Source organism: Canis lupus, chromosome 18 (genome assembly GCF_003254725.2).
Source record: "Canis lupus dingo isolate Sandy chromosome 18, ASM325472v2, whole genome shotgun sequence".
Classification (NCBI taxonomy): domain Eukaryota; kingdom Metazoa; phylum Chordata; class Mammalia; order Carnivora; family Canidae; genus Canis; species Canis lupus.
In genome coordinates, this window is record NC_064260.1 from 49097384 (window position 1) to 49124993 (window position 27610).

Consider the following 27610-nt stretch of genomic DNA (forward strand, 5'->3'; position numbering starts at 1 on the left):
CCACTCCAGGATCACCACCGGAGCTGCCCTGACTCAGTGGTTTAGCGCCGCCTTCAGCCCAGGGTCTGATCCTGGAAACCCATGATGGAGTCCCACGTCAAGCTCCCTGCATGGAGCCTGCTTCTCCCTCTGCCTGTGTCTCTGCCTCTCTCTCTCTCTCTCTCTGTCTCTCATGAATAAATAAATAAAATCTTTAAAAAATGAATAAACAGCTTTGTGTGATATAATTCACATATCATGTGGTTCCCTCAAAGTGTCCAATTCAGTCGTCTTTGGTATGTTACATAACTAGTTGTTTTAAATTGTGGTACGTAGTATGTACTATAAAAGTGACCATGTTAGCCACTTTAAGGAGGCAGTTGTGTGGCATTGAGTACATTTTCATAGTGCAGCCTCCACCATGGGCTAGTTCCAGAACTTTCCATCACTGAAACCCCACATGCATTAGCCTGACACCCCATTTCATGTCTCCCCCGCTCCCTGACCCCTGGCACCCACCAACCTGCGCTGTCTCTGTGGGTTTGCCTGTCCTGGATGTTTCCTATAAATGGAATCCTACAGTATGTGCCTCTGCATCTGGCTCTTAGACTGTTTTGAGGATTTGTCTATGCCGGAGTATCTCTCAGCATATCCGACTGGACGATTGGACCACACTGCGTTCCTACATTCATCTGTTGGTGGATGTTTGCCTGGTTTCCAGCCTGCAGCTGTTGTGAACGGTTTTGTTCAAGGACCTGCTGGCACTGGGGTGGGTTGAGGCCTGGAAGTGGGACCTTGGGGTCTGACGGGACCTCTGTGTCACCTGGAGGAGCAGCCGGGCTGGTTGCCACTGCAGCCAACCAGGGCTGGCTTCTGCTTTTGGCCCCATTTTAAAGACTAAGCAGGACATGTTTTGGCTTTTGCAACCAGGCCTGTTGGCTTTTCAGGTTTCTTCTCCTCTCTGCTCTCATGTGTCCTCACCTGCGACGTGGTGACAGAAGCCCAGTCCCGTGGGAGAGTGAGCAAGCTGCTGGCATCTCTGGCTCAGTGGGCATTGCCACTAGGTGGATTGACACGTTTCCCCATACACTGAGGGCCTTACTTTCTATAAGTTTGCTCGTGTGCATTGCAGCAACTTTAGATGACGGTCTCCAAACCCTGCACGTCTGACCTGATACGTGAGCACACTCACTTCAGAGTGGTGCCAGTCAACATCCCGGGGGCCCCAGAACCCTGTCCTGGAGGCCTGGCCTTGACCTGATGCTTGGCCTTCCACAATCCCATCCATTGTGCTGGCTCCTCCTTCCCACCCTGGTGTCTTGGGCTCACTTCCTGGCACTGTCCTAGCACTGTCCTGAGCCATGATCCAGTGGGAATCAGGGTTTTGATTGAGGGCCGAATGATGGGAACTATGGAGATGTCCTTGTCGGCCAAACCGTGATCTTGTCACTCTGGAATTTGCTCTAGTGATCTTGTGGCGATGCGGGTCTGGAGAATTTAAAGGGCAGTAAATGATGAAGAAGTGTGATTGTGTCATTGTCGCTGACATAAAGCCACATGGCTAACTCGTGTGAGGACCCACAAAACCTACCACATGGGAGAGGTTTTTGTTTTGTTTTTTAAGATTTTATTTTTAAGTAATCTTCTTGCCCAACACGGGGCTTGAACTCACGACCCCAAGATCAAGAGTTGTACGTTCCGGGGCACCTGGGTGGCTCAGATGATTAAGTATCTGCCTTTGGCTCATGTCATGATCTCAGGGTCCTGGGATGGAGCCCCATGTTGGGCTCCGTGCTCAGCAGGGGGTCTGCTTCTCCCTCTGCCTACCGCTCTTCCTGCTTGTGCTCTCACTCTATTTCTCTGTCTCAAATGAATAAATAAAATCTTTTAAAATTTATCTACTTATTCATGAGAGACACACAGAGCGAATGGAGACAGGCAGAGGGAGAAGCAGGCTCCTCGTAGGGAGCCCGATGTGGGACTTAATCCCAGGACCCCGGGATCAACGCCCGGAGCCAAAGGTGGACGCTCAACCACTGAGCCACCCAGGCGTCCCAAGCTGGGGAAGATTTTTAAATTCTTAAGCAGGTTTATATGTTTTCTAAGGCACAGATAAGGGATCTGTGTGTTTTAACTCGGCATGTGTGCTTTTCATTAACCCTGTAGTATCTGGAATCGGTGAAGCCTCTGATGAAGGAATCAGACTTTAAACGGATGACGGTCCTTGCTCAAGATTTTGCTGTCAGCCTCGGACCCAAGTTGCAGTGGTATCTGAAGTTAAAGTCCTGGTGGGCCACAAACTATGTAAGTGTATACACCTTATTTCTTGGTGGTGATATTTTCGTGTGCAAATACTTGTCCATGCCACAAACCAGCAGGGCTTCCCCGTGCATGGCAAGTGAAACAAGGTGGGATGTGGAAGAGGAGGTATTAAATGTGATCAGATGACACCAGATGATGAGGCTGGAGTGGCTGCAGTCATTGGGTGGGCAATGTAGGGGCAGGGAACGGCAGGCAAGCTTGCTCAGGTGTGCGCTGTTTTAATCAGGTGACCCGGCTACATGGGTGTGTTGAACTCACACTTGCACTCAGGCTCCTCCAGGCACTGTGATGGGAGTGCCGCCGAGCAGTGATGGCACTCCTGGCACCCCGCCGGCCTGTGTGGCTCCTGCTAAGCTTGCTGGGGGTCTGTCCTATTTGCACCCACAGGTGAGCGACTGGTGGGAAGAGTACATCTACCTGCGGGGACGAGGGCCACTGATGGTGAACAGCAACTACTATGCCATGGTGAGTCCCCTAGGCGGGCAAGGCGGGCATCCCCATGGGCCTGGGGACCACCCAGGAAGCTCCTGCCCCTGCCTACGCTGGCCGGACTTCCTTCCAGGGCCCAGGACCTGCTTGCTGGGCCCGAAAGCTGTGTGGACTTTCTTCTGTGTTTGCCCTGAGCCACCATGGAGAAATTAGAGCCGCAGGAATACTTTCAAGCCCATCAGCTGCCCCTCACAGCAGGGCCTTCCCCTGTTGTCACAGCGGCGTGTGGCCTATGTCCCCGCCACCTCCAGAGCTCAACACCTGGCGGCCCAGGGTGTAGCTTCCTCCTTCTCTGCTCTGGGATGCCAGATTTTTCTTTTTCTCCAAGGCAGTGATAGCCCAGGAGGTCACGTCCCATTGTTTTGTTAGCAGTCCCACAGTCTGGGTTCTGGTAACTGGCGTTTACTACCTTTAGTAACTGGCCATCTCATTATTCTTTGTCTCTTTCTTTCTGTTCTTCATTTCCATTTATTTTCTTGTAGAACTCAAAATTGGCAAAGTATAGGAAATGTACTTTCAATTTCTTCTTTATCAGAGCAGGTGTGATTGAACGCCTATGGAGATACTTTAGCAGCGTGGAAATGCTCTCCTGTGTATGTTAGCTCAGCTTTGCCTGCGAACGTTCCCTCCGCTAACACATGTTTACCTTTTCAGGACTTGCTGTACGTCTTACCCACTTCGATTCAGGCAGCGAGAGCGGGCAACGCCATCCATGCCATTCTGCTCTATAGACGGAGGCTGGACCGGGAAGAGATCAAGCCGGTATGCCCACAAACTGCTTCCTAAAACATTTCTTTTTAGGGTGCCTAGGTGGCTGAGTGTCTGCCTTCGGCTCAGGTCATGATCCCAGGGTGCTGGAATCGAGTCCCAAATTGGGCTTAGAGCCTGCTTCTCCCTCTGCCTATGTTTCTGCCCCTTTCTCTCTCTCTCTGTGTGTCTCTCTCTCATAAATAAATCTTAAAAAAGAAAAAACATTCTTTTTAAACAGCTTTGGTGACTTTGTTGTCATACAGCTGGATGAGTCCCATCACTTTAAATAACGTAGCTCTGAAACCATCCCCACAGTCCAGGTGTAGTGAGCACATCCATCACCCCAAAAGTTCGTTGTGCCCCATGGTCTTGCTGCACCCTGCCATCGCCCGCCAGCTATGCCTCATTCTGCCTTCTGTCACTCCGGATCACTTGAGCTTTCCAAAGTTTGATGCAAATGAGATCTTGCAGTAGGTACTTTCTCTCTCTCTCTGTCTAGTTTCTTTCACTCTGTGTAATTATTCCAAGATTTAACTCTCCTCGCGTACCCCGAATGGATATACGTCTGTTGTACCGCAGCCCCGAGATCTGCCCCAGAAGAAAAGCTCTTGTTTGCTTTTGGAGGAAAACAATTTAGCTGGTGAATTATTCCAGGGAAACAGACATTTCTTTCTTAAATATCCCCGGGTTAAGTGTCAGTTTCTAAATAATCTGTGGTTTAAGTGTCGGTTTGTAAACGATTGATGAGAGCGTGCCCCTTGGGAAGGAAGGGTGCAGGAAACTGAGCCCTGGCAGGTCCAGTGATCTTGGTGATGAGGGTCAGCATCCTGGGGAAGAGCTGCTCTTCCCAGCATGGAAGCGATGAAGTCAAATGATATGTGCAAGGAAAACAAATCCAGTGTGTAATCTGCTCCTTCCCCCCTTTCCCCACCCCCTGAGGAATTTTTTGTTTGTTTGAAACATATTTTTGTTGCAGATTCTTCTTTTGGGATCCACAGTTCCTCTGTGCTCTGCTCAGTGGGAGCGAATGTTTAATACCTCGCGGATCCCAGGAGAGGAGACGGGTGAGTGAGGCTCCTTCGCAAAGCACTTTCTTGCTCCTTCCTCGCCGTGTATGGAAGGTGGCAAAACTCAGCGCACAGATTTGTGCTGACCGCTTCTGAGCATCTGCGATTTTATTTTAGGCTCAGGAACACTGGTCTGTTGAATTTCCTTGGCCTTTATTAGGCCCGGGCATGCGGCTTTTCTTCAGACTTCACAATTTCCCTCTGGTTGAAGGCTGTCTTCTAGGGTGTTCTTCCCACGTCTGGTTAGGAGTCTTCCTTGTCTTCATCTGGCTCCCTCGGAGGAGTTGTGCTCTGGCTCACACACATGTTGGCTTGTGCTTGGGAGACTGGACTTGGAATCCAGCAGCTCACTTGGGGCAGCCTGACCTGGGACAGCGGATCCCACCCTCGACCCTCGCAGAATGCCGGGCGGCCACGTAATTATACAAGCCACGATGCTCTGGAGAATGAGAGGGAGAGATGTGCCATCTGGGACTGTCCCAGGCCAGCCAGGGCTCAGGCTGTGTAGGTAGGAGATACTGGCCACTCTCAGCTAACAAACCGGGTCCTGTCTGAGACCTCGTGGTGGGCCATTATGATGACCCGTCGCTGCCTTTGAAGCTAACTGTATACAGAGTCCCAAGCTCATCCAGCTTTTGGGGGCTGTCGTGACAGCCGGGTACCTCCAGACTGTGAGCCCCAGGCAGTAACTTGTCCCGTGGACGTAGGCATGTGGGTCCTCAGACACAAAAGCTGGCCTCCGGGTAGGCTTCTGTAAGTGGATTCAGCTTGCCTCAGACCCAGGGCTCAGGGGCTTTCTGGAAACTCACTCTAGCAGTGCACTCAGTGCTTTTACAGTGGGGGTATTTCTGGCTAAGAAGTCAGCCTTTATTATGTCTCTCATACTCTGGAGTCCAGTGATCGGTGGCCAGATTTTTGTGAAAAGCAGATGAATTGGCAAAAAGCACTTTTGGGACAGTTGGGGACAGTAATTGCATTCTTAATTTTTTTTTTAATAATTAAAAAAGTATTTATTTTAGAGAGAGATTGTAGGGGGGAGGAGCAAAGGGGGTAAGCAAGAATCAGTGGGAGATTCCCCACTGAGCACAGAGCCCCCATGTGGGGCTTGATCTCATAACTGGAGCCAAAACTGAGAGATGCTCAACCAACTGAGCCACCCAGGCACCCCAGTCATAGCGCTTTTAAAAGTGGTTTTAATAAAACGTCCTACAGTTTTTCCTCTTACCCATGATTTCGCATTCCGTGGTCTCAGTTACCCGTGGCCAGCTGTGGTGTGGAGGCTAATGATCCCCCATAGCAGCCTAACCCCGTGTCACACCTACATCACTCCTAACATCGTCACAAGAAGACAGAACAGGACAAGGTGTTTTGAGAGAGAGCAGATCCACATAACCTTTGTTAGCACACATCATTATTTTGTTTTATTTTTGTTAATTTTTAAAAGAAATTTTAATTACTTATTCAAGAGAGAGAGTGAGAGGCAGAGACCCAGGCAGAGGGAGAAGCAGGCTCCATGCAGGGAGCCTGATGTGGGACTTGATCCCAGGACTCCAGAATCACGCCCTGGGTCAAAGGTAGGCGCTAAACCCCCACACAGGGATCCCCTATTTTTGTTGATTTTTAAACATACCTAGTTTATAAATTAAACTTGATTAAAGTTATATTGATTAGAGAAAACAATAGCGTGTTTGGGGTTCGGTACATTCCACGGCTTCAGGCACCATGGGGGTCTTGGACACATCCGCCTCAGATTGGGGTGGGGGGGCTTCCGCTCTGCTTTTCTCTGCCAGGGTCAGAGTTCTTCCCAACTTCTTTGTTTTTGTTGTCTTCAGTATATTTTTGATTTGTAGGCTACTGAATATATTAGTTTTTAGGGCCATTGTAACAAAAGCACAGACTGTGTGGCTTAAACATTCACTGTCCACCCCTGTCCTGGAGGCTGGAAGCCCGAGGTCCAGGTGCAGGCAGGTAGGTCCTCCTGAGGCCTCTCTGCTTGTGTGTAGATGACCACGCTCTCCCTGAGTCCTCACGGGGTTGTCCCTCCATGTGTCTGTGTCCTAATTTTTTTTTTTTTTAAGATTTTATTTGAGAGAGAGAGAAAGAGAGTCTAGGGGGAGGGGGAAGGGATAGGGAGGAACAGACTCCCCCCTGAGCAGGGAGCCTGACGTGCTCAAGCCCAGGACCCCGGGATCGTGACCTGAGCCTAAGGGAGACACTTAACCAACTGAGCCACCCTGGCACCCCTGTGTCCTAATCTTTTCCTCTAAGTACTCTAGTCATATGAGATTAAGATCCATCTTAATCACCATGTTTTGACATAATTACCTCTTTAAAGGCCCTACCTCCAATGCAGTAGCCTGTGAGAGTCTGCCTCCGGCCTGTGAGTGGGAGGGGCTCAGCTCAGCCCAGAACTCAGGTTAGAGGAGCACAGATGATCTCAGACACTGAGCTTCTACCCAGCTATGTTCTCAGTAATTTAAACAGCTATTTGAGGGAGGTTGGTTGGATTTTCTGTGGTTAATCATGGCTCTGAGAGGCCAGTGTTCCCATCCTTGAATCTCGATTCTTTTTTCTTAGTTTATTTTGCTGGCAGGCCCTGGTGTAGTGTTGAACGGAAGTGGCCCTAGTGTGCATCGCCTTATTTCTGACTCTAAAGTGAAGGCTTTAAGTGCATGTTTGTCCTGGTTTTCTGGGAGAAACCCTTGAACAGGCTTAAGTTGTTGGCCACAGCTGAATACATCCAGTGAGTGGCTGAGTGGAGCTGAGACGAGGTCAAGCCTGACTCCAGAGCTCTCTGCTCTGGTTCTGTACTGAACCTTCTGCAGGCTCTTGAGACGTGGACGGATGAGCTGAGTGGAGGGACGTGGGGTGACAGGGTGGGGCCGCTGGGAAGTCGAGGGGTCTTTCTCAGCGTTCCCTCACATCCTGCCTCTGAATGTTGTGTCTCACCCCCCATCCTGCTCAGACACCATCCAGCACATCAGAGATAGCAAGCACATCGTCGTGTTCCACAAAGGGCGGTACTTCAAGGTCTGGCTCTACCACGACGGCCGGCTCTTGAAGCCCCGGGAAATTGAGCAGCAGATGCAGAGGATTCTGGACGACCCGTCGGAGCCTCAGCCTGGGGAGGCCAAGCTGGCGGCCCTCACTGCGGGAGAAAGGTGCGCGGTGGCTCTGGGACATAAGTCCCACCAGGGGCTTGGCTGGGGGACAGGCGTGTGTCGGTGACTCACCGTGGCCGTGGGGCAGGGCTGGGGCCCCGCCGGCGGGTCCCCTCTGGCTGTGTGTGTGTGTGTGGCAGGTGGGCTTGTGTCTGCACGGGGACCAGGGCACATGCGGGCGGGAGTTAGGCTCTGTCACGGGGCTGCAGGCGTATTTAATTCAGGACACAGAACAAGTGTGTTTATTTAAGATTTTATTTGAGAGAGAATGAGCAGAGGGAGAGGGGAGAAGCAGGCTTCTCCACTGAGCAGGGAGACTGATGTGGCTCGATCCCAGGGCCCTGAGATCATGACCTGAGCTGAAGACAGATGCTTCACTGACGGAGCCACCCAGATGCCCCCCAAAAACAAGTTTAAACCAAGGCCTCTGAGTCAGGAATCAACTTTCTGCCATGTCTGAAGATCATTCAGAGGCTTTTGTTTACCTGAGGAATTAGCTTGTAAAGATGGGGCTGGCCTCCCAGCTTTGGCTCTGTGCCCACTGGGTTGCGTAAATCTTTGGGTGGGGGCCTTGTCCTGTGCGCAGTAGGATGTTGAGCACATCCCTGGCGGCCAGGAGCAGCCACCCTGTTGTCACAGAACTGTCCAGACATTGCCCACTGTCCCTGGGGGGCGGTACTGTCTGCAGTTGAACATCCGAGTTACGGCGATGTGGCAGCTGTTGGGGCAGTATGAGGAGCCCTTCTCATAGAAGAGTTTTCCCCTGCACGCAGAGGGTGGCAGCGGGCCAGCAGGAGTGACGGGTGTCTGGGGGAGCGGACTGCACGCCCCATGCTGGGAGCGACAGTGGGTCAGGACACCAGAACGCAGAGCAGAGAGGGTCCTCATGTGTCTGACTACACTTGGGCTGGATTCAGCTGTCAAAGGGGCTACCCCAGGGACCCGAGCAGGTGTATGGAATGATCCCAGTCCCGGGGCTCCCCAGGCAGTGAGGGCTGGAACAGGCCGTGTGAGCTGGAGGGGAGGCTCGGTGCCAGAAGCCCAGGAGGGATATTGGGCCATAACTGGGGCTCTGCAGGCTGGATGGAAGAGCAGAGGGCGGCGTGTCCTGGAGACAGAGCTCCCTTCCCACATGCTCATGGGCATCAGTGGGCTCGCTGGCCACTGGTTACAACGTGCTGCGAGGAGTGGGTTTGCCTGTGACCACCCACCCTGCGGGGCTCGTGGGCACCCGGCCCACCCCAATCTGTCTACAGTCCTTCTAATAGAGGCCGAGTGTATACATGGGTATCTTACCCTCTCCCCAGCTCTTCACATAGATGCTGAGTGTATGTACATGCCTATCCTCTGCCCGCCCTCTCCCCGAGCCCTTCACATAGACACCAAGTGTATACATGGGTGTCTTGTCCCCCAGAGTCCTTCACATAGACACTGAGTGTATATGTTGGCATGTTACCTCCCTGGAGCATTTCACATAGATGCCGAGTGTATACATAGGTGTCTTGCTCCCTCTCCCCCTGGAGCCCTTCACATAGATGCCGAGTGTATATGCTGGCATGTTACCTTCCTGCCCCTTCACACAGCACTAGGTGCATAGTAGCCATCCTGTTGTCATGGTTGCCCCTGGCAGACGGAGTAGAGTGGTCTGGGCCAGGTGTGTGTGTGTATCCTTGTATTCACAGGTGTGTTGGCATCACAGGCTGCCTTGGAGAGAAGAGGGCGGGAGACAGGCCAGATGACTCTGATCTGGAAGGGTGGGTGGGGTGAAGGACCCCAGGAGGGCCTGGGTGAGGGGCCCAGGAGCAGTCAAAGCAGCCACAGCTGGGGTGACTCTCAGGAAGTGGGTGTCACATCAGCTCCTTGGATCCCACGTGAGGGAGGATGGAAAGAGTCACTCTAGGTGGACTCCCGGGGTGCCTCCTTGTCCCAAGGTGTCCTGTGGTTATTAGTAGCATGGACTGGGGCAGCTTGTGTTTGAAGCTCTCTCTGCCACCAACTAGCTGTGACCGCATCTCCGTGCCTGTTTACCCCTCTGAACGATAGAAACTAGTTTTGATCAGTGAGCTAGCACATGGATAAGGGCTGGAGCAGAGCCAGGCAGGACTTGAGTGCTCACATGAGCTTGCCAGAACTTCTTCAGGATGGCCCCTGGTTTGGGCCCAAGGAGAACTTCTTGGGGTTGCTGCCCCCAGGTGGCTGAGCTCACGGCGTGCATTCTTGTTGCTCAATCAGCATTTATTTTTTGTTTTTTTAAAGATTTTATTTATTTATTCATGAGAGACACACAGAGAGAGAGAGTGAGAGGCAGAGACACAGGCAGAGGGAGAAGCAGGCTCCATGCAGGGAGCCCGACGTGGGACTTGATCCTGTATCATGCCCTGGGCGGAAGGCGGCGCTAAACCGCTGAGCCACCCTGGCCGCCCTCAGTGTTTTTTGTTTGTTTGTTTGTTTTTTCTCAATCAGTGTTTAGCAAACAGAAGTGCACACCATGCCTGTGCTCTGCTCTGGAAATCCGGCAGACAGTCATAAATATGTAGTTTCCCTTAAATTTCTACAAAACAGTGAAACACCCTGTCATTTTGAACATCACATATAAGTAGATGTCAGTCACCACGTTGCTACAGGTTTAACTCCCTTTAACTCTTGTTTCAGAGTACCCTGGGCCAAGTGTCGCCAAGCCTATTTTGGACGTGGGAAAAACAAGCAGTCCCTTGATGCTGTGGAAAAAGCAGCATTTTTCGTGACACTAGACGAAACAGAACAAGGGTATAGGAAGGAAGACCCAGATGCATCGATGGATAGCTATGCCAAGTCTCTCCTTCATGGCAGGTGTTTTGACAGGTAATATTGCTCACACCAGCCTCAGGTGGAGGAATAAGGCTTGCATAAAAACACTTTGGTTCTCTTTTCTGTGCGTGTGCGCGTGTGCACACACACACAGCTCAAGCAGCAGACTTGAGATTTTCCCCTCCGTGCACGACCACCTCTGATGGGAGGTGCTAGTGAGAAGAGTGGCTGTGGTGCCTTGACCAGGCAGGAGAAGGTGGTAGACAGGGCTGACCTGGATGTCGGCTCTGGCTTGCTCACTGAGCTCATGACTATCCTGGAGCCTCCTTTACCTAGTTTGTGCAGGGCCGTCCTGCCTGCCTCGCACGTAGGGGTGAGGTCGGCCCAGGATGGGGTGTGTGGCTCCCGGACAGCACATGCTGTCCCATCTCTCTGCAGATGCCTTATCGATTCCCTTCATGTTAGAGTAACATGTTCTGTTCTGCTGGCCTCTGGTGCATAACTGCTTATCTTTGTGTCTGATGACAGAGAAGTGACCAGAGTTCTGTGTGTGCTTTTGTTATCACTTTGCAGAGATTTTTGACCGCCAGCCAGCTGTTCGGGGTGGGGCGGGGGTGGGGCAGTAGGGGTGGCAAGTGGGGGGCAGATGACCCATGCAGAATAAAATCAGTGCCTAGTTTTTGTTCAACTTGCTTTTTTTTTAAAAAACGGTTAAGTCCCATGAACATTTGTGTTCCATGCAGGTGGTTCGATAAGTCTTTCACGTTCATTGTCTTCAAAAATGGGAAGATGGGCATGAACGCAGAGCACTCCTGGGCTGATGCGCCCATTGTCGGGCACCTGTGGGAGGTGAGTGTTTGCAGCTTTGACATGAATGTGGGGCCTGCCGTTGCAAATCCAAACCCCAGACTGCATTTCATTGTGTGATACCTGCCCCCTGAATCTAGAACACTTCTTAACACACGTTGGTGCTTCGTGTGATGTTAATTGGCTGAACAAAACCTAGGTACCTGTGTCCTCATCTACTGAAACTTAAGTTCTTTCAGTAGAAACACATTTAATGCCATCTCCAGGTGGAACCAAAAATAATGAAATGAGAGTCGGCTTTCAGGCAGGGATTTCAGGGAAGAATTCAGCAAAACCTTCTTTGCTATGTTTTCAAGATTTGTCTCATGGGCTGAGTGTTAGGCCAGCTAGAAGCAAGCATATTAAAATCCTGGTTGATAAAAATGCAACGTGCTTTTTACCACATCATTTAATTCTTAAAATTACCAATTTAATTTAAAAACCACCAAACCCAAACCCCTGTCATCCCATCCCTCTACCCAGCTTGTTAAAATGCAACGTTGGATCAGCCCTGAAAATTCTTTAAATTTTAAAAAACTCATTTCCCCCTGAACTGTGGTAACAGTCTTCATGTTGGCACGAACAATCGAAGGAAGGTTTTGCTTTCTTAACTCCTCTGGTTCTTGTTTGAAGAAGCTTCCAAACTCTGAGATTGTCAACAGTGGACCTGATCCAGAAATTCTCTATTATCTTGGTTTGATGAAACTCAAGGGTAACTTGGTTAAAGCTACAAGGCCCTTTGAAATTCACACTGAACGCTCAGACTGTACTTTGTGGTCTTCCTGCTGCTCTAGCGAGTGGAGTGGAATAATGTGACCCTAATGTTGCTGTTATCTCTGGGAGCTGCACCTTTGCAACCACAGAGTGAGGACCTCCTTGGCCCTCACAGGGCATGGAGCTCGGTCATGTACCTGAGATGATGAAATCATAGTGAACTTGTGAAGACATCTTAATGCATGACCTCTTTCTCTTTTAACTTCTGTGAAGGCTTTGAATCTCGATATTTATTTTTTAAAATATTGGTTTATTTAAGAGAGAGCGTGTGTGTGCACGTGTGCACGAGCGTGGGGAGGGGTGAGGGAGAGAGACTCAACTAGACTCCCAGTTGAGCACAGAACCTAACACAGGGTTTGATCACAGGACCCTGAGATCATGACCTGAGCGGAAACCAAGAGTCAGATGCTCAACCAACTGAACCACCTAGGCGCCCCTCAATGTTTATTTTTAATGTATCGTATGTATTTTTTTCCCTAGAGTCATACAAATCCTGGAGGGTGTCCTGCTGTCTCTTGGCAGGGCCTTGGCATGGCCTTGGCATGTGCCCCCTCCTTTGCCCAGAACACTCTTCCCCTGGCCACCAGCCCTGCCAGGCTTCACTCCTTCCAGGCAGTCCCCTCCCCCTCTCCTGCCTCCTCCCAGTCCTGGGTTAGGACAGCCTGATACTCCTTCCGAGGCTTCTCTTGACCATCTTACCCCTGGTTGGGGTCTCAGCAAAACCTAACCTGCTGTTCCTTTAGCCAAGTGAGATTTCTCTATGTAGGGAAAAAAGCATAAATGAAGGGAAAATGAAGTGTTCCAAAACAGTCTCGAAGATAGTAGTACTATTGGTCCCAAGACATGAACGTATAATAAAGGCAGTCAAGTCTCTTGACCGCTGCCAGTCTATTGATGCCAACAAAGGCTTAACAGTCCTTTCAGCTTAAAACCCAGTGAAGATCCAGCCTCCTTTGCCCTTGGAGGTCTGTCCACCCAGCAGAATAGTCCAGGTCTGCTGGCACCTGTGCTAAGGTCCTGAGTACTAAGTGCATGTTTGTGGATGAGACAGAACCTGAGCCACAGGTGGTGTGGACGACACAGGGTAACTGACCAGGTGGAGTAATCGGGATGTTGACAAGGCCATGCTTAGGTTTTAAGTTCTCCGGAGGAGATAAGGGTAGAGGGATTGTGTGTTAGCCCAGGACCATCACTTAGAAGTGCTGGGGTTTAACTGTTACTATCAGCTGACAGCATGGCCTGTGGTCCCAGGGACGAGCCGGGAGCCCCAGAAGCTTCCCTTGGGGATGGGAACTGATCTGCCCTCTTGTCAGAGGCCCAGGCCAAATTAGAACAAGAGCCAATCTGACCATGGCAAGCCAGTTAAGAACAAATCTGGCCAGGGTTGGATCCTGTTTGCTGCCGTTTGTCTGAAGCTTCACTGTGTTGGGCTCTCTGGGTGCTTTGATGCAGAGCAGCTCAGATACAAATAGGCCTGGCTCCTTTGCCTGCTCAGATCTGTGTGGATGCCAGCCATACCTGCATGTGGCTACCTCCCCGCGCCCTCACGCTGGAGCCCCTGACGCCTCACCACCGGGCAGTGCCACCAGCTGGACTTTGGTTGTGGTTTTGTCTTTTGACTTCTTTGGGCGGGGGGGGCCCTCCCCCGCTAAGATATAAGCTCCCTGAGTGTGAGTGTAGGGATTCCTTTTTTTAAAAAAAACTCTTTTTTATAATTATGAAGATATAATTGACATACCATAAAATTTACTGTCTTAAAGTGTACAGTTTGCTGAGTTTTGTGTATTTACAATCACCAGCATCTAACTTTAGGATGTTTTCATTCTCCCCAGAAGGAACTCCTGCCCATGCCTGCCCCCACCCCTGGCAACCACAAATCTACTTTCTGTTTCTGTGCCTTTGCCTGTTCTGGCCATTTTCGTGGGTGGTTTCCACATTCTGACTACTATAAATACCGCTCCAATGAAACATTCGCGTAGTAGTGAATGTATATTTTCGTCTCTTATGCGTGTGTACCCAGGAGCAGAATGGGTAGGTCAATGTCTGTATTTATTTAACTTCTTGAGGAAAGGCAGAAATTCTGGTCTGTTTCGTACACTGTTCTCTCACTGATGCTCAGAGGGCTGCTGGTGGCCATAGTAGCTGCTCAGTAAATACAGCTGAAGATGTTGATTTGGGTTTCCTCACCAGCGGCAAGAGAACATCACAGCTGCACCTGGGTCCTGGCTCACCGGGAGCATGAACTGGGGCACACGTCTTCCCCCTTGGGAGGCTGTCTCCTCATTTACACAGTGGGAACACTGGGGACTGCCTTCTGGGCCAGCTGTAAAGGCAGTGGGGTGGCACCCGGAGGGCACCTCCAGCGCAGCTGGGACCTGGAAGCAGGCTTCGAGCGGTGTCATGTATGACACGTGCTGGAGTCCTGGCTGTTCTCACTAGCCCATATGCTGGGGAGCCTCCCAAGCCAGGGCTGTTGCTCTCTCCTCTGAAATGGAAATAAGAACTTTCACGGTACAGGACCCCTAGGTGGTTCAGAGGTTAAACTTCTGCCTTTAGCCCAGGGCATGGTCCTGGAGTCTCAGGATCCAGTCCCGCATCCGGCTCCCTGCAGGGGAGCCTGCTTCTCCCTTTGCCTCTCTCTGCTTCTCTCTTTCTGTGTCTCTCATGAACAAATAAATAAAATCTTAAAAAAAAAAAAAAAAAACCTTTCGTGGTAGGGGGCTGTATGGAGGATGTCAGGTGCACAGAAGCATACTCCCAACATACCTCCAGTAGCTACTGCTAAGTCGTCATGGTATCTTGATGAAAAATAAGGTTCTGTGTACTTTGGAGGTCATTACAAAGATGTTTCATGTAACACTGTTGACCACGATAATCTTCTCTGACTTGACGTGTGTATCTCTTCATTTGACAGTACGTCCTGGCCACTGACTGCTTTCAGCTGAGCTATGCAGAGGACGGCCACTGCAAGGGCGACCCCAACCCGAACATTCCATACCCCACCCGGCTGCAGTGGGACATCCCAGAGGAAGTGAGTCTGGGTTCTCAAACACCTGTTAACTTACCTGGGGTGGGAGACAAGCTTAAAGGGTCACAGCCAGCTTGTCCATGCCTGCTTCCTGAGTATGCATCAGCTCAGCTGAAGGCCACAGAGCTGAACTTTGTCCCTGTGTGGGTTCTTCCTGGGGCCCTGGAGCTGTTTCAACTATTGCTGCCTCAGGAGCCCCAGTAAATAATACTTCTGCTTCCAGTTTTGGTGAAGATTGCCAACAGAGATTTCTAGCTCAGACTTGGCTAGATATCAATCATAGTGAAAGAGCAAAAAACAAAGTCACTTCCTTCAGAGTTGAAATACTCTGAAAGCACAACTTATCATTTTTGTTGTGCTTAATGATTTTCATACGCAGGCCACTCAGACGGAAGCATTTTGAGGAAGGAATGTGAGGGTTGGAAATACCACAGTCCAGCTCATCAGATCCAAGCAGGCGTTCCTGGAGCCCAAGAGACTATTGTTGAAGTAGAATATGCCACATGTGGTGCTACACCCTCAGCTGGTCCTTTTGTCCTGCATCTCCAGAGGCTAGTGTGGGCTCCTCGGTGACTGTGTAGCCTCTGCCAAAGAGGGTAGGCTTAGGATGCTTGGACCTGACCCAATCATTCACTATTTCAATTTTTTTTTAAAGAATTATTTTCTTTTATTTTTTAAATTCTTGTAAAGATTTTATTTATTTATTCATGAGAGACCGAGTGGGGCAGAGACACGGGCAGAGGGAGAAGCAGGCTCCCTGCAGGGAAACTGATGCAGAACTCAATCCCAGGACCCCAGGATCATGCCCTGAGTGAGCCAAAGGTGGACGCTCAACCACTGAGCCACCCAGGTATCCCTATTTCAAGTTTTTCTATAGATTTAACTTTCTCAATAGTTTCAGTTTGCCAACACAATGGAGCAGAAAGTCCAGAGAGCTCCCTCACAGCTGCCTGCCCCCTCCCAGTGCATACACATGCAGCCTCCCCCACCACCCATGTCCCCACCAGGGTGCGTCTGTCACAACCCCTGAGCCTTCACGGACAGGTCGTCCTCACCCAGAGCTGGTTGTTGATGTGGGGCACACTCAGGGTCATGCATTCTTGGCATTTGGACAGATGTATGATGGCCTGTGTCCACCAGTGCAGCCCAGAGATCAGGCACTGCCTGTGCCTCCTGCCCCCCAAGCACCTGGCGACCAGCAGTCTCATCACAGTCTCCACAGACCTGCCTCGTCCAGAATGTCCCCTTCTTGGAATCCTATCGAATGTGGCCTTTTCAGACCAGCTTCCTTCACAGCCACATGCATTTAGGATTCTTCCACGTTCTTTCATGGCTTGGTGGCTCATGTCCATTGCATGCTTATGCCATAGTTCGTTTCCTTCCTTCCTTCCTTCCTTCCTTCCTTCCTTCCTTCCTTCCTTCCTTCCTTCCTTCCCTCCCTCCCTCCCTCCCTTCCTTTATTTCATTCATTCATTCATTCATTTATTTACTCATGAGACACACAGAGAAAGAGGCAGAGACATAGGCAGAGGGAGAAGCAGGCTCCATGCAGGGAGCCCGACGTGGGACTCGATCCCAGGACTCCAGGATCACGCCCTGGGCCAAAGGCAGACGCTCAACCCCTGAGCCACCCAGGTGTCCCATCCTTTTTTTGTGTATCCATTTGTTTTTCAAAATGGGTTCCTCGGGGATCCCTGGGTGGCTCAGTGTTTTAGCGCCTGCCTTTGGTCCAGGGTGTGATCCTGGAGTCTCGGGATCGAGTCCCACATCGGGCTCCCTGCGTGGAGCCTGCTTCTCCCTCTCTCCCTCTCTCTCTCTCTCTCTCTCTCTCTCTCTCTCTCTCTCTCTCTCTCTCCCCCTCTCCCTCTCTCTGGGTCTCTCATGAATAAATAAAATATGAAATGAAATAAAATGGAAATGGAAATGGAAATGGAAATATATCCTCATGGTCACCACAGTGGATTTCAAAAACTGAACTCGGACTGTGTGAGATGCACTGAGGGGTCCCACTTGGACTGAGGAGCCCCCAGCTCCTCCCAGCATTCCTTCTGCCCGGGTCACCCCAGCACTCTGCGGCGAGCAGGGGACCGTGGAGAACACTTCCTGAAAGAAATGGGAAGGAACTGGGATGTGTGTATTTTCCAGTAACGGCCCCTGTCAGCTGCACTAAAGTCAGGAACCCTGCCCTCCCCACCAATAAGTAAAACCTCTCTCTCCTTTTTTGTCAAGTGTCAAGAGGTGATAGAGACTGCCCTGAGCAGTGCAACCCTGCTGGCGAACGATGTGGATTTCCATTCTTTCCCTTTCCACACCTTTGGCAAAGGGCTGATCAAGAAGTGCCGGACAAGCCCGGATGCCTTTGTCCAGCTTGCTCTCCAGCTGGCACACTACAAGGTACGAGCCTGGGGTTTTGTCACAAGCGCTTCAGGGTCCTGAGCACATTTCCAGAGCTGCCTGGCTTTCAGGGGGGAGGTGGTGGTGGCTGGACACTTGTCCCAGAGGGAAGCCACCATCACAGAAGCACCACCCGCTGGTTCTTACTCACATGCCATCACCCAGGCCTTCTGCCACAGGAGGGATGGGACGCGTGGTGAGCAGAACCCCTCTTGGGGGCAGGGGTCAAGTCTAGAAAAGAAACCGATACAGGATAGCAAAAGAGGTGATGTTAAAATAAACTAGAACAGATGGGCCAAAATTGTACTTAGAACGGACTCTACCATATAGTCTTTGACAAAGATGATTGAATCACGAAGATTTCTTTTCCCAAGTAACATAGGCACTGACATGCATGCTCCCAGAGCAGTCGGATGGAGGCACAGCCATTGTAAGAGCTCTTTTTCCGATGGAGTGAGAGACTGAAAGAGGAACTGGGTTGAGGAATTGGATTTTAGAATTAATAATTGGATGTTTAAAATTGATGAGCAAACATTTCACCTAAAATGGTGATTAGGGTGATAAAAGGAGGGTTAGGGTGATAAAAGGAGGTGCCGTCTCAGATACAGGGAAGATTTTCCTAAGAGAGCCCCAGGGCCCGTGGTAATACATTTGAAAATCTTGCAATGATTATTTTCTGCAGCGACAGAGGTTAGTAAAGGTGACCCGAGGCAAGGTAAGAAGGCAGGAGGCAGTACCCACGATGAAAGGCAGAAGTTGGAGAGCCACTCACTAACGTGAACCTGCTCGGAAGCTGCTGCATTGTTTTGACGAGCGTAGGGTTCTGGAGGCTTCAGAAAGCTGGGAGCTGCCTGGTTGATTCCCAGGACCAGCTTCATGCTGAGCATTACAAGGAACAGCTGAGAGCCGCCCGGGTATAGTGCTGAGTGCCTCACAGGAGCTGGTTAACAGCGGCTTGGAGGGCCTTTTTCATCTCCGCTTTACTCAGGAGATGGGGAGCTCCATTGCCTGAAGTCTACAGCTCACGGTGGCACCGCTGAGCTTGCATCTAGGCAGGCTGCTTCTGGAACCCATGTCTTAATTTGATGGACGTGAAAAAGAACCATAGGATCAGCGTTGCTCATGAATATAAACACAAAAAAACTAAGTAAAATCTTAGCAAATAGAATCTAGCAGTATATTAAAAGTGTAAGCAGCAGTAGCAGCTTATGGTCCCAGCAGCAAGGAGATGGTTTGGTGTTAGTAAATCCAGTCACAGATTAAATTATATTATTAGATCAGAGAAGAAAACAGTCATTTTGACAGATACTAAAAAGACATTAAAATCCTGGCAGGCATTCCTGATAACAGCTCTAAGTAATAGGGGCTGTTTCCTTCACCTGATAAATACCACCATGTATTAGTAGCCAGAGTGTGGCTTGAGAGGTGAAAAATGTGAGATAACCCCATTAAAACAATGGGGCTGTGATGAGGCTGCCTCCAGCAGCTCCGCTGTTCTCACTGTTCTCGAAGGCCTTTCTGGAAGTACAGTGCGTACAGCTGGGATCATTGGGCAGGAGGAGCATCGGTATGTCTTCTCAGGAGATAGAACCTCCAGAAAAGCTTCTATAATTAAGAAGAGTACTCAGTAAGGAGCCTGGTACAGAATCCTACAAAGAATCAGCAACAAATTATTGTGCTTTAGTAATGAGCACAATGTGGCACTGGGCTGTAACGTGCGCCACGCTGTTCTCTGTGGTAAAGGTGGGGTTTGACATCGGTGTGAGAGGATGAGTCCGTTAGTGGATAGGACTGGGAAAATTGGTTTAGATGGTTCCTTTTGGGAAACAGCCTGGTAGGAAAACGGGAGTCAGAGCAGAAGTTGGTTCAGGGGAGCAGAACAATACAAATTATCAGTGAACGTACATGGAAAATTAAACTTTTGAGGAATCCGATAAGTGCAACGTAAGTAACACTGGATTTTTTGCCTACATGATTCGCAAAGGTCTTCTGACCCTTCCGTGTTTGTACAGGGGAATTTAGGGAAGTGCGTGTGTGGCAGTTGGGCTCATCTAGCTGGAAGTATGTGTCCTGAAAGTATAACCATTTCCCTGGCAAATTCTTCCTTGAGAATTGTATTCTTTAAGGACAGGTTCACAAAGATGTGCTGAAATATCACCCTCGGTAAAAATTTGAATCAGGCTAAATCAGTCTGCATGAAACATGTTAAATTATGGTATTTTTGTACAACGGACTATTGCGTGACCATTAAATGTGTCTGTGGTGTAGTAAAAACGCTTGAACATAAAACACCATGTGAAAGTTTTATTCACTACGGTGATCTGCAGACTGTGTCCCATGGGCCACATCCAGCCCCTCACCTGTTTTCGTGTGGCCCTTGAGTTGAATGGTGTTGTGTTTTTAATAACTGGAAAAAAAAACCCTCAAAAGAATAATATTTTGTGATGTGTGAGTATCCAATGTAATTTCATTGTTCACAGAGAACATTTTGTTAGCACTCAGTCACGCTCGTTTTGGCTGTACTATCCGCAGGTGTTTTGAGTTATGGGGCATGAACGAGCAGGTGCAGCACAGAACCACCTGACCCACAGAACTGTGATACTTGCTACCTGCCTGTTATAGAACATGTGTCCCAGCTCTTGCTTTATTAAATGCAAAATCTAGAAGAGATTTAGATGGAAAATCCAATCTAGATGGAAAATCCAGCAAGGTGCTGTGAAGGTTGATTTGTATTGTCTCACATTGTTCTGTGTTGACATTTTTTGCACAAGCTCGTATTACAATTACTTTTTAAGAAACCAAATTCCTCTGTCAGAGTAGAAGATCACTTATTTATTTTTGATACTTCCATTGGTCCTTTGTCCTCTGGCTAGAAATAATCACCTGCCCCCCCATTCAGTTCTTTATGTAGCCCTCAACCTATTAAGAATGGTCCGTGGATTAAGATGACCCATTAAAAATGTGGGGCAGATCTTTCCATTCAGAAGAAGTTTCATACGTGCTCGGTTGAGCACCAGCTGCGTTGGGGACACGGCTCTCTTTGTGGAGATGTTGTTCAGACCCTCTCTGCTCAGCTCAGAGCTGCGGGATCTCCCCGTGGCTCTGCATAAATCCAGATGTCCTGCATGTTCTGGGGGATCTCTCCCAGACTTCTGACCCTTCTCTGTGCCCCTGGACCTTGTAGGCAGTTTGGGAAAGCCTTTGGGATCCCATTTCACAATAACGTTTACAAAGCATTAAAGGAAATACATATGGTCACAGAGTTAATTGGTTGATAAAAATGCACGTCAAAATATTAAATGTAAATTTGTGGTGCAGTGGATGTAATTAGGCACTAAATTTGGGATAGTGGATCTAATAACGACTATAATTTTGAGTAGTTGTAAGCATGTATGATATTTTGGGGTATCTGCAACAACTATAATTTGTTGTGCAAATAGCTATGATTTTCTCTTCAAAGTCACCACAGTGTTCATAACTACTGTGGTTTTTGCCTGTGCTACTTAATGCAATATTTCAGTTTGAGGTTAGTAGGAATTAAAACATACCTATTTTTCCCTTCTGAGTTAACACATTCCCAAGGTTAGTGACCACCGGCCTGATCCCTCTGCCCTTCCAGCCTTCTCTAATATAATATTTGTCTCATGGACTCAGCTTTAGCTTTTTTGCTGTGCTCAGATACGTCAAGCCCATTCCTACCTCAGGACATTTGCACTTGCTCTCCACGGATAGTTGCTGTTTCCTAGATTGATGTATGGTTGGTTAGGTCTTTACTCAAGCGCTCCCACCTCCTATTAAAATAGCCTGCACTCTATTGCTCTTCCGTCACCCTGCATTGTTTCTGTTCGGTGCACCTGTCACTGTAATATCGAATATCCACATTTCTCCCGTTAGAACATTTGCCCCACGAGGGCAGAGACATGATCTATCTATCCCCAGTGCCAGGAACGTGCCAGCCACAGAAGAATAGGCATCAGTAAATGACAACTGATTGAAGGTTCTTGGCTGTGGTCATAATTTTAGTCAAATATGCCTGTTTGTTTCCTGCATTTGGGTCATGTTTATTTTTCATTTAGAAACTAGACGTGAAAAACCCCCAAGTGCCACCAGCCTGAACACTGAGCCCCGGGGCAGCCGATCCCAGGGTGTGACAGGTTTGTGTCCTCACACCATGCATGTCAGTATACCTTCACAGACCGTGTCTTTTCATCCCCCTCGTTAGGAACCGGTGGTGTTCTGTGGGTGGCAAGCGGCTGCTCTCCCGATGGTGGCTGGTTGTGGCAGGAGAAGTGGCTTGGCTCTCTGAGGGCCTGAGCAGCCTGACAAATGTCAGTGCATTTGCCAAGAGGTTTTTAGATGATCATTTAAAAAGATTGTGGGTGTCGTACATGACTGTGCTGCCCACTCACACAATTAAAAGCCTGATGTTGGCAAGTGGACCTCACGTAAATCATTGGATTGTGTCTCCCAAGCTGACTTTATTAAATTGACTAAAATGCCGGATTTGTATTTCTTCTTCTATCTCCCGCTCTCCTCTCCCTCCCCCTCTCCCGACTGCTTCATCATGTGCCCCTCTGAGAGCTGGTAGGAGGTTCTCTGAAAGGCGCATTTGACAAATAACCTGGACCCCTGCTTACCTGTTCTATTCTTATTCTTACTCTACATAGAATAGAATGAGGAGTTAGAGCCCCTCTTGGACCCCATCCAAGGGAAAAGTAATGACTGGTGTATGGAAGAAGTGTGGTGAGTTGGTGGCTCTTTGTGTTGGGCGTTGGGGGCAGCGTGGAAGCCTTTCGTGTGGGGCAGCACAGGTGGATGGCAGTCAGCGGCGGCTCGTCACAGACCTCCTGGCCTGTGTTCCTCACCCCGTGGCCTGCTCGCCTCATCACGTTACAGGCAGGACTGGGGGAGGGACAGAGCCCCGAAGGCCACTCACAGGCATGGCCCGCACACCAGGAGATTCAACCTTGACTCTGGCACCAGCTTTCCTTACCAGCACCAGCTGGTGGCAGGGTGTCCTCTGTCACCACGGGGCCACCGGGGCCCGAATGCCGAGAGGTGTTGTCCGGTCATAACAGGAATAATCGGGGTTCACAAACTGCCATTGACCACTTTCCCATCCGGGCTGGGAACCTGTGTGTCTTCGAGCCGTGGGCAACCTGACTCCCTCCCACGGCGCATGTGGTGGGACGCCGTGTGCTCCTCGGCCCCCCCCCCCCCCCCCCGCACCCCCTGTCGCTTCTACCTGTAGCCCTTGATGTACTGTCATCCTGTCACCAGCAGGGTCTCCACTTCAGATGCTGCCTCCTCTGTCATCCTGTCCTCCTCCTGGTCCCTGATGCCACTGTTCTGGACCCCACAGCGCCTCCGCCCGTCTTGCCCTCCCTTTTCCCTCTCACTGGGCATGACTCCTCGGTCTGTTGCCCTCCTCCCTGACTATCCCATGGCCCCAGGCACATCAGGACCACCCCTGGTTCAGGCCAGCTCTCCCCTGCGTGGCCTTGCACCCAGGAGGCTGGCATGGCTGCACTCAGACCCCAGAGCACTGGCTCCTTCACTTCAAATTATTGAGCGCTCACTCTGGTGGACCCCCAGGTAGCCCACTCTTAGCCCCTCCATGCCTGTTCCATACCCCTCTTCTCCGACTCCTAGCACCTCCCTGCTTCCTCACCCTCAGCAGACTAGCCGCCTTCTGGGTTCACTGAGAAAAGGAGAAAACATTGCAAAGAGACCTCCTGACCACTCCCCCCCTGGCTACACCCACCTCACTTCATTTCCCCTCCTCTCTGGTGCGGCAGCTTGGCCACCTGCCCTCCTGCTGGGGGACATTACTCCGGACCTGTCCCTTCTCTACTGGGTCATCCTCATTGTCATCCAAACACGTTAGAATATTTCCTGCCAACACCTCGTGTCTTTTAACAATTTCAGACCGTTGCATGCGCATCACCTTGTCATGTGTTCCCTCCATAAATGTGTCTGCACTTGGGTAGGTGTGTGATGCTCAGGAACTTGTGCCATGGCATCAGTTGCATCTGGAAATAGAATCTGGGCTACCCAGAAACTGACCCCCACCCCCAGGCCTTTTCAAAGCTAACGAGTCTCCATCTGCCTGCTGCACAACCCTGTGTGAAGACTGATGAGTAAAAGCTAAAGCTGACCGTAACCCATCCCTTCTTGTGCGTTTGAGGCCCTTGGCGTGCCCTGCTTTGTATTAAAATACTTTTCCTCTCCCAGGACATGGGCAAATTTTGCCTCACGTACGAGGCCTCCATGACCCGGCTCTTCCGCGAAGGGAGGACGGAGACTGTGCGTTCCTGTACCACTGAGTCATGCAACTTTGTGCTCGCCATGGTGGACCCCACCCAGACGGTAATGTGGCCCCAGGCTGAGAGGTGGTGTGTGCACCTTCTCCAGGGGTGCTGGATTCGGCTTCTCTCCCTGCCTCCTTTCAAGGGAACTGAATGTGGTCAGGATGTGCACAGAGAGGTTAACATTTGTACAGTTTCCTGATGTCTCCAAATCTGCTTGGATTCCTTATGAGTCTAAACTAGACTCTCACCCAGCATGGAGAGGCATGGGACTTGGTGCAGTGGGACAGTCTTAGGAGCTGATGGGTGGGTGGGGAACCTGGAACCATGCCCTGGAACCTTCTCCGTGGGGCTAATGGAGCCCACGGCCCACATTCAGGCCCCCTGCACAGGCTCGGGGCTTGAGTTTCCTCCACACTGCCTTTGAGCATCCTGGCAGGAGCCTGGGGGGTATGCTATCCATTCGTTCTAAGGAGCAGAGACGACTCTGAGTTCCGTAAACTGCTGGCCACACAGCTAGGATGTGGCAGAGGCCAGATCTGCACCCAGCAGGCCAGGTGCACGTTGCAGGTGGCGGGGGAGATGCTGGGTAGGGTGCTCTGCTCTGAGGAAACTTTGTTCCCAAGGACTAAGGCTTTTGATTCTTTGGAAGATATCAGTAGGTGTGAATGAGGTGTGCTGGGCAGGCTGCACATGGCACCAAAAGTGCGTCTCCACCGTGCCCCCCCAGCCGCCCCCAGCCTCTGGGCCACCCCATCGGCAGCATGCATCTGGGGAGGGGGCAGCTGGTCAGTGGGGCTTCTGCTGTGGCACTTCTGCTCTGCACGTCTCTCCCAGAGACCCCCTGATGCCTGCTTTTATGGTGCTGTCTGGCCATTGGAGGGAAAGGCCTGGTACATGCATCCCGCACGGTGACGTGAATCTCCCACCCTTGGCTGCTTAGGTGGAGCAGAGACTCAAGTTGTTCCAGATTGCATCCGAGAAGCATCAACATCTGTACCGCCTCGCCATGACTGGCTCTGGGATCGACCGCCACCTCTTCTGTCTTTATGTGGTTTCCAAATACCTGGCCGTCGATTCCCCCTTCCTGAAGGAAGTAAGTCCCCTCTGTGAGTGGCAGCTCACCTGGCTTTATTGGCTAACTGAATACTAAGTCAGGGCAGCCTCACAAGTGGGAAACAGCCCCACAAACAGGTTTTTGGGCTAAACTGTCATCATGGTGTCAGATCTGAGCTGTGTCCCTTCAGCCCCCGGGAATGCTTTGTGTTGGGTTTACCCTCCTGACCTCCTAGACACAGATAACCTCGAGTATGGATCATAGTAAGATGTGCTCAACTAATTAGGAAGTGATGAGCTCTTGCGTATTTATTACTCTTTTTTTTTTTCTTTAAGGTTTTATTTATTTATTCATGAGACACACAGAGAGGCAGAGACATAGGCAGAGAGAGAAGCAAACTCCCTGCAAGAAGCCCCATGTGGGACTCGATCCTGGATGCTGGGATCACCCTGGGCCGAAGGCAGATGCTCAGCTACTGAGCCACCCAGGCATTCCTGTCACTCTTGTTTGTTTTTTCACTCTTGTTTTTTAAGAGAATGTCATTTTAAGTTATAAAATTTAATTTTTAGGCACGACTGGGTGGCTCAGTGGGATCCTGGGATCGAGTTCTGCATAGGGCTCCCCATAGGGAGCCTGCTTTTCCTTCTACCTAAGTCTCTGCCTCTCTCAGTCTCTCATAAAGAAGTATACAAAATTGGGCAGCCCCAGTGGCGCAGTGGTTTGGCGCCTCCTGCAGCCCAGGGTGTGATCTTGGAGACCCTGGATCAAGTCCCACGTTGGGCTCCCTGCATGGAGCCTGCTTCTCCCTCTGCCTGTGTCTCTGCCTCTGCCTCTGTCTCTGTGTGTGTCTCTATGGATAAATAAGTAATATCTTTAAAAAATAAATAAATATACAAAATTAAAAAAATAAATAAAATTTAATTTTTAATAATGTTCTGCTTAACAAGCAGCTTGCAAAATTCCTGAAATTGAGCTCCAGCACAGCACAGCCCCCTTTCCGAATCTTAGTGAACCTGCTCCCTTTTCAGCTGGTGTTGGGCCTTCCAGTCCACATGTCCTCATCTGCCCTGTGCCCTCTACACACACTCTGCCCTGAGCCAGCAATGCTTTCAGGGACACAGGCCTCCGGTGTCTGAGAGCCCAGAGACCCAGAGAGCCCTTTCCTGCCTCCCACTGGGGCGGCGCAGGGACAGAAGCAGACAGCTCTGGGAAAAATGTCATTAGAGCATCATCTTGTTTTACTCAACAGGTCTTATCAGAGCCTTGGAGATTATCGACCAGCCAAACTCCTCAGCAGCAGGTGGAGCTGTTTGATTTGGAGAGGAATCCGGAATATGTGTCCAGCGGAGGGGGCTTTGGGCCGGTGAGTGTCTGAGTATTGATATACATGGAACTGCACATCCAGAGACAGGACGTCTGCCTCCGCTTCATGTCTCCCTGGACTTTGAGCGGGAGTAACATGAGCACCCCTTGTGTTACTTTGTTGAGTGCCTTGCCCCCTCACCGCCCACCCCAGGGAATTCTGCAGGTTATTAATGCTATTTTGTATTTAAAATGTGAGAGGGTGCCATTTTCACATCATCCTCACCACCCCCCCCCATGTTAAACTTCAACTTACTGGTTCTATAGGTTGCTGACGATGGTTATGGTGTATCGTACATCCTTGTGGGAGAGAACCTCATCAATTTCCATATATCTTCTAAGTTCTCCAGCCCTGAGACCGTAAGTACAACATGAAGGCCCTTTTCTAAAGACCAGAGTATTTTTTACTGTTTTCTTCTTAATTTGACAGAAAATATCAGTTCAACTGTATGCTCTTACTTGGTGGGGACATTTTCAAATAAATGAAACTTTAAGTTCTTTCACCTAATTTTACTTCATTGCTATTTTTTTTTTTAAGACTTTATTTGAGGGCAGCCCGGGTGGCTCAGCGGTTTAGCGCTGCCTACAGCTCAGGGCGTGATCCTGGAGACCCGGGATCGAGTCCCACGTCGGGCTCCCTGCATGGAGCCTGCTTCTCCCTCTGCCTCTCTCTCTCTCTCCTCTCTGTGTATTCTCATGAATAAATACATAAATAATCTTGAAAAAAAAAAGACTTTATTTGAGAAAAAGAAGGAGCACATGTGTACCAACGAGGCAGAGGAGGGACAGAAGGAAAGGGAGAGGGAGAAGCTGACTCCCCACTGAGCAGGGAGCCTGATTTGGGACTCAGTCCCAGGACCCTGAGATCATGACCTGAGCCAAAGGCAGATGCTTAACTGACTGAGCCCACTGGCCGCCCCTCTCTAACCTAGTTTTAAAGAAATCATCTTATTTGGTTGCAAATATTTGTTTTTGCCCATAGGAATAGTTTTAAATCTCAATGTTGGAGTGCTCATGTAACTCTCAGACTCTAATGTTGGAGGGTGGACTGTGGTCAGTGTGCACATGGAGAGACATACCATATAAGATGAAGGACGGTCTTTGGTGTTCTCTGGGTGTGGAACCTCTTTCCTTGCATGGCATGCTTAATTCTTGTTTCTCTTCTGCCTTTCTACATTGTATACTACCTGAAAGCATTGCCAAGTTCACTGTTAGCAGAGAGGATTGGAATCCATTTATTGTCGTTTTTTTTTTTTTCTTTAAGATTTTACTTATTTATTCCTGAG

The 27610-nt window shown here is 49.9% G+C and overlaps 1 protein-coding gene across 1 annotated transcript in view; it reads left to right on the forward strand.

Moving 5' to 3' along the window:
• The window catches only part of CPT1A (carnitine palmitoyltransferase 1A), a 57066-nt gene that overhangs the window by 26530 nt on the left and 2926 nt on the right, over positions 1–27610 (forward strand). The window contains exons 6-18 of the mRNA XM_025445769.3: positions 2146–2283; positions 2689–2766; positions 3445–3552; positions 4517–4604; positions 7573–7768; positions 10421–10609; positions 11299–11404; positions 15090–15206; positions 17433–17597; positions 23832–23966; positions 24849–25001; positions 26212–26325; positions 26592–26684. Coding sequence (XP_025301554.1) covers positions 2146–2283; positions 2689–2766; positions 3445–3552; positions 4517–4604; positions 7573–7768; positions 10421–10609; positions 11299–11404; positions 15090–15206; positions 17433–17597; positions 23832–23966; positions 24849–25001; positions 26212–26325; positions 26592–26684 — 1680 coding nt within the window. The remainder of the gene's footprint in view (positions 1–2145; positions 2284–2688; positions 2767–3444; positions 3553–4516; positions 4605–7572; positions 7769–10420; positions 10610–11298; positions 11405–15089; positions 15207–17432; positions 17598–23831; positions 23967–24848; positions 25002–26211; positions 26326–26591; positions 26685–27610) is intronic.